This window comes from Gekko japonicus, unplaced genomic scaffold, assembly GCF_001447785.1.
Source record: "Gekko japonicus isolate JY-2015 unplaced genomic scaffold, Gekko_japonicus_V1.1 scaffold632, whole genome shotgun sequence".
Classification (NCBI taxonomy): Eukaryota; Metazoa; Chordata; class Lepidosauria; order Squamata; family Gekkonidae; genus Gekko; species Gekko japonicus.
In genome coordinates, this window is record NW_015172025.1 from 877,418 (window position 1) to 890,695 (window position 13,278).

Consider the following 13,278-nt stretch of genomic DNA (forward strand, 5'->3'; position numbering starts at 1 on the left):
CTCCTCCTCCTCCTCCTCCTCCTCCTTCTTCTCATCCCTATCCTGCATGGCAATTTAGAATATACTTAATAGCTGTATAGTAGCAAACCTTAGTTAATATTATGAACAGAAGGAGTGAGAGTAAATAGTAAAAGTATGCTTTCCTCCTCCTCTACCCTTTACATGCACGGTAATAGAACATTAATCTGTTTCAGCAATTGTACATGTGGAAGAGAAATTAGAACTCCCAGTTCAGCCCCTGAGTTGTTACCATTGTTACTGTGTTGGTGGGAGATCTAATGTGATCTTTCTAATGTCAGCAAAACCAGTCCCAGTGGCCCCAGTACTTCTCATTCAGCACTATACGTAATCCATTTTGCCCCTGTTTTTGGATATAGGTAAAGTTACAAGGGTAAACTGAAACAGATTTCTTACTGATTCACTTAAGAACGTAACAACATAAGAGAAGCCAAATGCTGGATCAGGCCAATGGCCCATCCAGTCCAACACTGTCACACAGTGGCCAAAAATACCAGGAGCCATCAGGAGGTCCAGCAGTGGGGCTGGGACACTAGGAGCCCTCCCACTGTTGCCCCCCCAGGCACCAAGAATACAGAGCATCACTTGCCCCAGACCGAGAGCTCCTATTTTATGTAAGAATTATTGTGACATGAAGTTTTTGTGAACTAAAGCACACTTCATCATACAGCTTGCCTGGAAAAAGGGAAGGAAAACGCTTTTGCTTCTTGTACATAATTATGTTGGCTTCTATAGTTATGAGGGACCTGCCCCAATCGTGTGTTCCCAATATTTAACCATGGTTTGATATTGAATGACAGTTCTTCAACCTGCCAAATGGGTTGCAGCAATACTGAGTGAAGCAACAGCTAGCATCCTTTGTTTGTTTGTTTGGTGAACTGTAGGCAAAATCAGATGTATAACAAATGTCATACATTTCTACCCTGTTTGGACCCAAAACTGAACTGTTTTCCTGCCCTCCATTTTATCCTCACAACATCCCTGTCAGGTAGGTCGGGCTGAGAGTGTGTCACTCGGCAGCAACCTTCTATGGCGGGCTGGGGATCTGAGTCTTAGAGACACCTGACAGGTTGCTTCAAGGCTCTCTTATTACCTGTTGCATTGGCAACCCGGTTCAGGGTGTCCCAGTTCCCAGTTCATTTTTGGCACTGCAGCTTCCATTGCCATTCTGGGGTTGCTGGCCAGTTTTCAAACATGTAGTGTTATTTTCTGATGAGTTACATCTGCTGCAGAGACTCTTCGCTTCCACTGCCAATAGCCCGGGGGTGTATGTGTGTCTCAATATAACCTGGGCCAAGATATCCCCATGGCCCTGGAACAATCACGATCACCCTGAAGCTGGTGGCCAATTCTGAGTCTCCTGCCTTTACTCCCTGATGAATTATGCCTGCCACAAATGGACAGACAGATGGTAGACTCATGGTAACAGCCAGCCAAGTGATTTGTTTTGCTACGATACTTGGTTTGGATCCGGGTCGTATGCGGGTGTCCCAGGTGGAATCTTCGTCCGGGTGCCCATCGTGGCTTTCGGCAATCCTGCTTGTGTCAACTTGTTTTGCCTTTCTTCGCCATCTAGGAACAGCACATATTCTTGGGAGCGTCTCTACCATCTGCCAAGGACATTACTCACCAACAGCGCCCCCTGCAGGTAAGGCTTCTGAAGTCCAGCTCTGTATCACCAGGCTTTCGGGTGGTGCCACAGTCACCTTGAAGACGGTGGCCAATTCTGAGTCCCCTACATTTCCTCTCTGATGAATTATGCCTGGCACAAATGGGCAGATGGATGGACAGGCCAATTCTTTTATTACTACCGATTCATGGTAACAGCCAGCCAAGTGATTTGTTATGATATTTGGTTTGGATCGGGGCGGTATGCAGGTGGCCCCGATGGAATCTTGGTCCAAGGGCCCATGGTGGCTCTTGGCAACCGTGGCCATGAAAGCATAGATCACAATTGTGGCCACAAAAGCTTGGATCACAGAAACTAACTGGATTCCAGGTGAGGCCACACCAACAGGTTTGAACCCAAGCCCAACACAACGGATGAAAGCGAACTGACAACCACAGACTGCTGCCCCTCATGATTTTTACTGGTCCTATCCAGGAGAACAATACTGAATAAAACTGGCTAATAAATGGGCAATTTTCTCAGTGGAGGGTGTTAAGCTGTAGGGCAGTGCAGGAATCTCCTGCCTGGAGAATTGGTAACCCAAAAGTGTTTGTGTGCTAAGAGAAGTCTGGTGACTGCCTAAACTATGTCAGTTAGCCTTGAGAGAAAGGGGGAGAGGCAGATAGCGGACAGCTGCCTGGAAACACACACACACACACACACACATTCCACAATGATGCTCGAATGTTTGTAACTCCCAGTGTATAAATAAAGCTGCTGCGTGAGAGAAGGGGGTTCCTTCCTTCCTTCCTTCATTCAGATCAGTTCCTGCAGCCGTTTGTGTCCTGTATTGTGAACCCTGCACCCCACACCCCAAGGAACAGCACCGCATTAAGCGGTGGGGTACCACAGGGATCTGTCTGATTCCTTTTACCTTGTTTATTAATGATTTGGAGTTGGGAGTAAGTGAAGTGGCTAAATTTGCGGATGACACAAAGTTGTTCAGGGTGGTGAGAACCAGGGAGGATTGTGAGGCACTCCAAGGGATCTGTCGAGGATGGGCGAGTGGGCGTCAACGTGGCAAATGGGGTTCAATGTGGTCGAGTGCAAAGTGATGCACATTGGAGCCAAAAATATAAATACACGTTGATGGGGTCCGAACTGGCAGAGACTGATCAAGAGAGAGGTCTTGGAGTCGTAGTAGAGAACTCACAATGTTGAGACAGTGTTCAGCTGCAATAAAAAAGGCCAATACTATGCTTGGGACTATTAGGAGGGGAATTGAAAACAAATCAGCCAGTATCATAATGTCCCTGTATAAATCGATGGTGCAACCTCATTTGGAGTACTGTGTACAGTTCTGGTCACCACACCTCAAAAAAGATATTATAGCACTGGAAAAAGTGCAGAAAAGGGCAACTAGAATGATAAAAGGGTTGGAACACTTTCCCTATGAAGAAAGGTTAAAACACTTGGAGCTCTTTACCTTGGAAAAACTCTGGCTGAGGGGTGACATGATCGAGGTTTACAAGATTATGCATGGGATAGAGCAGGTAGAGAAAGAAGTACTTTTCTCACTTTCTCACAATACAAGAACTCGTGGGCACTCAATGAAATTGCTGAGCAGTTGGGTTAGAATGGATAAAAGGAAGTACTTCTTCACCCAAAGAGGAATTCACTGCCACAGGAGGTGGTGGTGGCTACAAGCATGGACAGCTTCAAGAGGGAATCGGATAAACATCTGGAGCAGAGGTCCACCAGTGGCTATTAGCCACCAGGTATAGATAGGAGCTCTCGGTCTGGGGCAAGGGATGCTCTGTATTCCTGGTGCTTGGGGAGGGGGGCAACAGCAGGAGGACTTCTAGTGTCCCGGCCCAACTGGTGGATCTCCTGGTGGCACCTGGTATTTTTGGCCACTGTGTGACAAAGTGTTGGATTGGATGGGCCATTGGCCTGACCCAACATTGGCTTCTCTTATGTTCTTATGCTCCCGCCCACCCAGCAGTTCGAAAGCCCATTAAAGGGCGAGTAGATAAATGGGGACCAAGGAGAGCAGATTTGCGCGTCGAAAAGCAGCCACCGCCGGAAGCACTACAAAGAAACGTCCCGCTGGACTGAAGGACCGAGAGACATCTGAAGCCGAAGATGTCGGAGGCCGGAAGAAAGAACCGTTACCACCTGGGTGCTGGTAGGCTGACCCAACCCCTCTGAGAATGTGGCCGTAGTTAGGGACTGTAACATGTGACTAGCACTACTAAAATTGTAAACCGCCCAGAGACCCCCATGGGGGGGGGGTTTAGGGCGGTATATAAATCGAATAAATAAATAAATAAATATTCTTAATCAGAGGTAACCAGGTCCGAGTGAAAGATTACCCTTTCTGTCTCCTGTCTCCTTGAACAAACTCTGTGTGTTTTGAAGACACAGCTTTTTCCTGATAGCCTATTAAAGGCAGAGTGCCATTGAGAAGTGAGTGAGATCTCGGTCCCCATGAGAGATGGATATTTACTGAAAGATCAGTCCTTATTGCCCCAACCAATGTGAATCAGAGCAATGCAAAGGTCCCCGGGAGTCATTCATTTTTTCCTTTACCTTTTGACTTCCAGGAAGATCACGTACAGGAGGTGGATGGCGACGCTGTTCAGAGCATAAGCATTGACCACCGGTTTGATGAAGGACATTATTGTGCTCACCACCATCACGATGCCCACCATGTATGCAAACTGTTCCCTGTGGGAATAAAAATACAGTTGTGAGCACAGGAACTCTTAGCATTGCCTTAGAACCTCCTGCATGTCTCTGTTCCTATCTCCTAGTTTTGTTCAGTGCATGCTGTACATGCAGTTAGCCACAGCTTCCTGTTTCTTTGGGTCTTTCCCACCCTACATGTTACTGAAGACCTGTGCATTGATAAACCATTGTCCCTTCCCCGATGGAATTGTCATGAGAGTCTTTCTGTGTGCTCCGTAAGCGTGTGATCCGTAAGCGTGAGTACACACATCAGTGAAAACATTGTCCTGGACTAGATGGACTATTGGTTTGATCCAGCAGGGCTCTTCTTATGTTCTTAAGGATCTTGATGCAATCATATGTATGATGGTTCCTTTGCATATCAGCAAAGCCTCACGAAGAAGAAGAAGAAGAAGAAAAAAAGAAGAGGAGGAGGAGGATGGATTTATACTCTGCCTTTCACTACTTGAAGGAGTCTCAGAGTGATTTACAATCTCCTTTCCCTTCCTCTCCCCACAACAGACACCCTGTGAGGTAGGTGGGGCTGAGAAAGCTCTTTCAAGGAATTCTCGTGAGAGAACTTGTGACTGACCCAAGGTTACCCAGCAGCTTCATGTGAAGAAGTGGGGAATCAAACCCAGTTCTCCAAGATTAAAGTCCATGCTCCTAACCACTACATCAAACTGGCTACACACACATACACAAAACAAGAAAAACCCTGCTGGGTCAGACCAGTGGTCCATCTAGTGCAGCATCCTGTTTCACACAGTGGCCAGCCAGTTCCTCTGGAGGGCCAGCAACAGGGCAGAGAGGCCGAGGCCTTTCCCTGATGTTGCCTCCTGGCTCAGGGATTCAGAGGATTAGTGCATTTGAATGTGAAGGTTCCCCTCAGTCACCATGGCTAGTAGCCACAGATATACCTATCCTCCACGAATGTATCTAATCCCCTTTTAAAGCTGTTTATTCCTGTGGCCATCACTACATCCTCTGGCAGAGAATTCTGCCTTCTAATCACTCTCTGTGTAAAGAAGTATTTCCTTTTGTCCATCTTGAATCTATTGCCCATCAGTTTAATTCGATGCTCTCAAGTTCTAGTTTTTTGGGACAGGGAGAAAAAATTCTCTCGAAAGATGGTGACGCAATTGCCCATGTTGTGTGTGTGTGTGTGTTGCATATAGTATATTAAATTGGAGTCCAGGAAGAAAGGCACGGAGTTGCCAGCATGGATGGGAATATATAATGATTTCCCCCCCCCAGTTCAGATTATTCATATGCTTATATTTTTCTGGCTTCATGAATATTTATATTAAGATTTATATTAGGACTTAATGAAAGCCTACTAAGTGGCAAGGCCTCGCCTTTGTAGGTTAGAGTGTCGTTTTAGCTAATGCTAGCAGACAAGAAAGCAGTCGATTTTTGATTGGCTGTTTTGGCCTGACTGTTTTCACATCTTTCATTGCAATTAAATATCTAAAGAACTTTTCCATCCTCACCAAGACTTCCCTTGCGTGGTCTGTTATTGACCTGAGAGCACACAAGCAGGGATTTGTAGAACAGAGTTGTTACGTACGCGGATCGCCACCAGGGGTCCGCGGCTAAGCAGGCGCTTGGTCCCCAAACACAAAGGGGACCTAGGATCCTAGTCCACCTAGAGTCCACCAATAGCACCCTTGGCAGGAAATTCAAACCCTCCAATGGGGACAGAGGTGTGCCGGGTGGAGTGCATATAGTTGACCCTGCAGGGCCATTTTTCCCTTGTTGTGAAGTACAATAAACGCGTCTGAACACATGTCGTAGTCCGAGTCCTCCACCGTGCCCGGCATCGCTGAACACCTCAAGAGTGAAGAGCAAAACTAGACAACAAAGGATGGGGAGGGGAGGGGAGGAAGGACTCTCTTAACCTGTTCTTGATGAAGGGTGGGAAATGGTGCATGGGAAACCAGCAACCGTAGCTCAGACCCATCGTCCAGAGAATGGAGAGTTCGTCCAACAGCTGCCCGGCATAGCTAAGCGTCATGTGGAAATAGATGGAGGAAACACCTGCAAATGAACAAGAGGATCTTGTTTGAGTCAGATCTTCTAGCCAGCACTTTAAAAAACAATGGCAGGGCAGGGTTTAGATCTGTCCAGAAGCCCCCACTTTTTGACCTGGAAACCCTGCACTTGTGGCTCTCCTAGTGCTCTCCTTATCCCTGAGCCCTGGGGGGGGGCCTTTGGACAGGAGAGCCAGTCCCTGGAACTCCCTCCCACTTGCCGTCCTTGGCGGCGAATTTCAAAATGCCTCCAGTGTCTGTCCTTCACCCCTTTCCCTCAGCCTCAGGTGATCTCTCCCAGAGATGGGTCGCCTCCGATAGCCCAGGAAACGATCCCCAACCCCTGGCAGGTTTCTGATTTCTCGGTCACCTACCAATGAACACCACCATAAAAGCAAGGCTGCGGACACGGCCAGGCCGATATTTCATGTAGTCGAAGTTCAGTATGATCATGAAAGGAGTCATGATGAAGAAAATGAGGTTGCTGATCTGCAGGAGAAAGGGGCAAACGGAGAGCTGAGATTGTTGTTGTTATTTGATCAATTGTTAATCCAGTTCAGTGTTGTGTGTCCCACATCTGCTCTTAAAAAAGCCCCCGAGTGGGGGCACATGGAGTCTATTTCCACCCTTATTTTTTAAAAATAAACTTTATTATCAATAAACAGATACAATAACATATAAATCAATACATTAATAACAGTAATAGTAAGAATACAGCAAGAGATGAATCAACACCTGTAAACAGTATAAATAACACTCTAATAAACCATTGTTATTGTATCTAAGATTGAAGCGTAATCATTTTTGGTAGATAAATATGCTAAGAAGGAAAACCAAGTTGAAGTAAAATTAGAATCAGCAGAGCCTGAAGTTCTAGAAAAGATAGCATCAGAAAGTTTATCCATAAGGCAAAATTTGCATACTTTCTTTATCCAATCAGAGATGGAGAGATGTGTATTAGGTTTCCAAGATCTGGCTATAACAAATCTGGCTGCCGCACACAATAAAGCAGTAAGTTCTTTGTGTAGAGGAAGATTAAGTTGCCAAGCCTCAAGTAGTAATGATTCCAAGTCAAAAGCCATATTGTATGTCGTGATATCAGAAATGTGGTGGATTATTTCTTGCCAAAATGCCTTTATATATTTGTAATCCCACCAACAAATTCGATAGAAGCCTATTTCCCTACAACCTCTCCAGCATAAAGGTGATGGGGATGATTGTATGTGATGCAATTTTTGTGGCATTAGATACCACCTAGTTATGAGTTTAAAGGACTGTGTTCTAATGATAACATGTTTAGATTTAACCAATATCCTCTTTATTTTATTTCTTATTTGGAATAGTGGACTGGAATAGTAGATTATAATGTAATGAAGAGCAGAATGTAATATAATAGAATGTAATATAAACCAAGCTTATTATTCCATGCTGTATGCTAAGTTGCTATATGTATGGACTTCCACTTCAGTATATCTGACAAAGTGTGCATGCACATGAAAGCTTATATCTTATAAGATTTAAAGGTGCCACTGGACTCGAACTTTGTTCTGCATCTTCAGACCAACACGGCTACCCACCGGAATCTATCTTCCAGGTGCAGAGGCAGTCTACCTTGGAAAAGCAGCTGCTGTTGCCTGCTTGAAGGCTTTTCTGGGGGGCATCTTGGCTGGCCCCCTATGCTGGACTACGTGGCTCCTTAGTCTGACCCAGTTAGGGGGCTTCTGATCTCCTCAGTTTTGTGAAGGAGCAAAAGTTCCTAATTCTGTGCCACATGGGAGCGCATTTCTACAACGGCTGGTTTGGAAGGACTCCAAGAAAAATACACACACACACAAAGAAGAGAGCAAAAAAAAAAAAATTATGCTGACAGACATGTCACTGAACCAGAAATACAGTCCTGAATTCTTTAATGTAGGATAGGAGGGGCATTTTTCACATGGTTTAAAATCCAAATCTCGCTTGAGTCAATTTTAACGGAGGCTTGTGCGGTGGTTCCAGTTCAGGGCTGAGGATGCCAGCCTCCAGGCGGGACCTGGAGACCCCCCCCCCGAATTACAGCTCCTCTCCAGACTACAGAGATCAGCTGTCCTGGAGAAAACGGATGCTCCAAAGAGGGGACTCCAGGGCCTTGTACCCCACTGTCCTCCCTGTCCTCCCCAGACTCCATCCCCAAATCTCCAGGAGTTTCTCAGCCTGGATTTGGCAACCCTACCCCTCCATTCCTCACCAGTGGCCAGGGGGGGAACCTGGCAACCCAAGCTGAGGGCCAGCTGGTTAAATGGGGGGGGAATCTCTAAGCATGTACAGAATGTATTGGGCTCTAGCCCACAGAATTGTCGCTGCTTGCTCCGTGCTCCTCTTGCTCGGCGACTCTCTCGACTGATGCTGTGCCGAGCCATGGGTTCAGGGGGCCCCAACGTGGTACCCGTGGATAGCATAGTGCCCGCCAACCCCTTTCCTGGTGCCTCCAAGTGGGTTTTTTTTAGGAAGGAGGAGGGGCCAGCGAGGCTTGAGAGAGCCAGTTTGGTTTAGCCGTTGGGAGTATAGACTCTAATCTGGGAGAACTGGGTTTGATTCCCCACACCTCCACATGCAGCCAGCTGGTGTGACCTTGGGTCAGTCACAAGTTCTCTCAGAGCTGTTCCCTCAAGGGCAGCTCTCTCAGAGCTCTCTCAGCCCCACCTCCCTCACAGGGTGTCTGTTGTGGGGAAGGGAAGGGAAAGAAGATTGTAAGCCACTTTGAGACTCCTTCGGGTAGTGAAGGGTGATTTCCCACTCCTCCACATGCAGCCAGCTGCTGTGACCTTGGGTCAGTCACAAGTTCTCTCAGAGCTGTTCTCTTAAGGGCAGTTTCTGTCAGAGCTCTCTCAGCCCCACCTGCCTCCCAGGGTGTCTGTTGTGGGGAGGGGAAGGGAAAGGAGTTTGTAAGCCGCTCTGAGACTCCTTTGGGTACTGAAGGGCGGGGTATAAATCCAATCTCTTCTCTTCTTCTTCAAGAGCAGTTTCTGTCAAGAGCTCTCTCAGCCCCACCTACCTCACAGAGTGTCTGTTGTGGGGAGGGGAAGGGAAAGGAGTTTGTAAGCCACTTTGAGACTCCTTCGGGTAGTGAAGGGTGATTTCCCACTCCTCCACATGTAGCCAGCTGCTGTGACCTTGGGTCAGTCACAAGTTCTCTCAGAGCTGTTCTCTTAAGGGCAGTTCTCTCAGAGCTTTCTCAGCCCCACCTACCTCACAGGCAGTGTTCCCTCTAAGCTGAGTTAGTGTGAGCTAGCTCACAGTTTTTAGCCCCCGGCTCACACATTTTTGTCTTAGTTCAGGAAGGATGGCTCCAGAGCTGACTAATTTATGCAGTAGCCAAACCGCTCGCTCACAATTTTAATGCCAGTAGCTCACAAAGTAGAATTTTTGCTCACAGGACTCCACAGCTTAGAGGGAACATTGCTCACAGGGTGTCTGCTGTGGGGAGGGGAAGGGAAAGGAGATTGTAAGCCGCTCTGAGAAGAGCGGGGTATACATCCACTCTCTTCTTCTTCTGTAGCCCAGGAGGGCTTTTGACTGACTACTGGAGGTTTGATTGGTTGTGCAGTTTTTTAAACCAAAAAAACATTGCTTTGGCAGCAGCTGCCACCTCAGCACTGTGTGACTTAAGGGAAGCCGTGGCAGCCATTTTGTGTTTAGCTTTGCCTCCTGTGGCAGGCTTCAGAAGGTCAGGTTCCCCTGCATTAGTTCATCCAGCTGAATATCATCTGATCTGAGTAGCAGCGGCTCTCCAGGGGCTCAGAGAGACCAGGATCTTTCCTAACACCTGACAGCTTTTTGATGGGAGGTTGAATTGGGGACTTTGTGACCACCCAAGCACACCTTCTGTTGTCAACCCATGGCTTTCTCTGGGAGCCCTTTCACTGCCATGCTAGATGGTTTTGCTTGTAAGTATTCAGCACAAACCCATTCTGGGTCTGATTCACTGATAGAGTAGGCTTAGCAGTAGAAAAAGAGTTAAGAGTCCAGTAGCACCTTAAAAAGGGAGCTGTGGTGGCTCAAGTGGTTAAGACGCTGAACTGCAGGCTGTCAAAGGTCAGTAGTTCAGCAGTTCGAGACCTGAGTTGCCGCATGACGGAGTGAGCTCCCGTCTCTAGTTCCAGCTCCTGCCAACCTAGCAGTTCGAAAGCAAGAAATTGCAAGTAGATAAATAGGGACCACTTCAGTGGGAAGGTAACAGCGTTCCGTGTGCCTTGGTGTTTAGTCATGCCGGCCACATGACCACGGAAACGTCTTCAGACAGCGCTGGCTCTTCGGCTTTGAAACGGAGATGAGCACCGCAACCCTAGAGTCGGACTTGACTGGTTTTCAAGCAAGGGAACCTTTACCTTTACCTTTAGCACCTTAAAAACTAACAAAATTTGTGGCAGGGTGTGAGCTTTCATGAGTCACTGCTCACTTCAGATGCAGCTAGAATGTGAGTCCATCTGTCCTATATATTGGAAAGTGATTTCAGATGCCGAATGACATTAGCGGGCAAATGACAATAGCGGGTGTGACTGGATTAGGTGTGATATGCAGAGAGGTAGTAGGCATGGAGAAATCAGCATTGGTAATGAGACAGGAAACCTGGGTCTCAATTCAGTCCAGGAGAATGCATTGTCTTGAGCTTCATTATCAGTCGCAATTCAGCAGTCTCTGTTTCTAATCTCCCTTTGAAATTCCTTTGTCAGATAATTGCTACTTTTAGGTCAGCAACTGAATGTCCTGGAAGGTTAAAATGTTCCCCCACTGTTTTTTGAATGTTGTGGTTTCTGATGTCAGACATGCCCATTAATTCTTTGTCAGACAAGCGTTTTCTGAACTTGTGCCTACTGGCACCTCTCCTTTACTTGAGATTAATTGTGGTTGCACATACCTTGCTGAGCCACCTTCCCTTTCCAAACTCCATCCTCCCAAACCTCCAGCAGTTTCCCAAACTGGAATTGGCAACTCCAGGCCCAGCTAAAATAAAAGAGTGTCAGGATCTCCCCCCAGCCTAGCTGCAATTGCAGGGTGAGGAAATGGGGTTTGCAGTTTGGGGGAGAGAAGGAAGCTATGAAAGGGGGGCTCATGGACATAGGCCCATAAAAAAACCTACATTTGAGCCAGCTTATGTGTGTATGTTTTGCAATGCCTCAGACTGAGAGGTGTTTTGAATGTACATTTGAATGAGAAATAAGTAGGTCAAGGGACCTAATCATGAAGGAGGATGCCCATTGCTTCTCTGCAAGAGTCCCTGCTCTGGCATGACGGCTTCCAGCCATCCTCCACTGGGAAGGGGTGTAATTCCTCAATAAAGGTTGAAACTATATTCCCTAAGCAGAGGCAGCAGAATTACTCATGCGAAGAGGCTGCCTGGTGAGACTCTGCATGATTCAGTTGTGCTGGCCTTGCTTGCTTCTCATCAGCAGACGTATTGGGGTGAATTGTGGTTACCCCCAGAATGGTGCTGCATTTGGTGATTCTGAGTCCACCACCGGGATTCGGTGCCATTTCCGAATCTGATTTTTGTTTTTACTTTTAAAATTGTAGTGGGGGGTACCATGGCACTGGGGAAGGAGAGAGAGGTTTCTGTCTCCCCCACGCACACTCAGATTTCAAAAACTCTCTTCGCATTGCAATCCCCGGCAGGGTCAGGCCCCCATGGCTATTTTTTTTAATTAAAAAAGCAGATCCAGGAGCCATGATCCAACCCTGGTATTCGTGGGCCAACGCCTGTCTTTGCTGGATTGCAGGCAAAGCGATGAGGAAACTGTTGCAGCAACCAAACTGGGGAGGGAACAAATGTTTCAAACACAACAACCTGAAATTTCGCAGAGTCTTTGTCCTGCCGGTGGAATAAAAGTGTTTGGTGTCTGCGGCCTGGCATCAGGAACAGCTTGATTCTTCTTTCCCCTGTCACATTACATCAGAGGTCCTCAAACTTTTTAAACAGGGGGCCAGTTCAGACCGTTGGAGGGCCGGACTATAGTTAAAAAAAACACAACTATGAACAAATTCCTATGCACACTGCACATATCTTATTTTGAAGTAAAAAAACAAAACGGGAACAAATACAATATTTAAAATGAAGAACAAGTAAAGTAAAATCAACAAACTTTCCAGTATTTCAATGGGAATTATCGGCCTGCTTTTGGCTAATGAGATGGTCAATGTCCAGTTCCATATCTGTCACTGCTAGTCGCCGCAGCTGTTCACGCCTCTCTTTGCATTGACTCATTGGCTCAAGTCAAATGCACTTCCATGTTGCCTCAGTTTCCAGTACAACGCCCTTTTGGATGGCTTTAACTTGAAGGGGAGGGCACCTGGCAAGAGAGTCTCCCCACCTAAATCCTGAGACAGGCTCCTGACCAATGCTCCCTGTGGAGTCTTGTGAGCTCCTGGCATTAAAACTGTGAGCGAGGGATCCCTCCGAAAATGTCCCTTCCCACCACCACAGTGTGAAGCCAGGCCTCCAGGGCCCGGCGTGTGGCCAGTTGGGGAGAAGCGCCGCATGTGGGAAGCAGGCCTGGCGGCAGCCAAGCATACCACAAGTGAAGCCCCGCCACGGCTTGATTTCAAAAGGGAAAGCCCCGCAATACAGACACACTTCCCTCCAGCGAGGGTCTCCTCTTTCTGCTGCTCCACTCCAGCAACCTGCTAATTTAGCCCCGGAGTGCCTTATTGCAGGGCTCGAGGTGAAGCGATGTTTGTCTTAGCTCAGGAAGGAGGGCTCCAGAGCAAACTAATCGATGCCGGAGCCAAATTACTGGCTCACAACTTGAATGCCAGTAGAATGTTTGCTCACAAGACTCCACTGCTTTAGAAGGAACATTGCCCGGGGGGGGTCCCGCTTTCTCTCACTCTGCAGGCCCCAAGCGGTGGGGG

The 13,278-nt window shown here is 47.3% G+C and overlaps 1 protein-coding gene across 1 annotated transcript in view; it reads right to left on the reverse strand.

Moving 5' to 3' along the window:
* Positions 1–13,278, reverse strand: part of ACER1 (alkaline ceramidase 1) — a 52,357-nt gene that overhangs the window by 12,340 nt on the left and 26,739 nt on the right. Inside the window, exons 3-5 of the mRNA XM_015420537.1 lie at positions 6,765–6,879; positions 6,259–6,397; positions 4,220–4,357 (exon numbers count right to left, since the gene is read on the reverse strand). Of these exons, the coding sequence (XP_015276023.1) occupies positions 4,220–4,357; positions 6,259–6,397; positions 6,765–6,879 (392 nt within the window). The remainder of the gene's footprint in view (positions 1–4,219; positions 4,358–6,258; positions 6,398–6,764; positions 6,880–13,278) is intronic.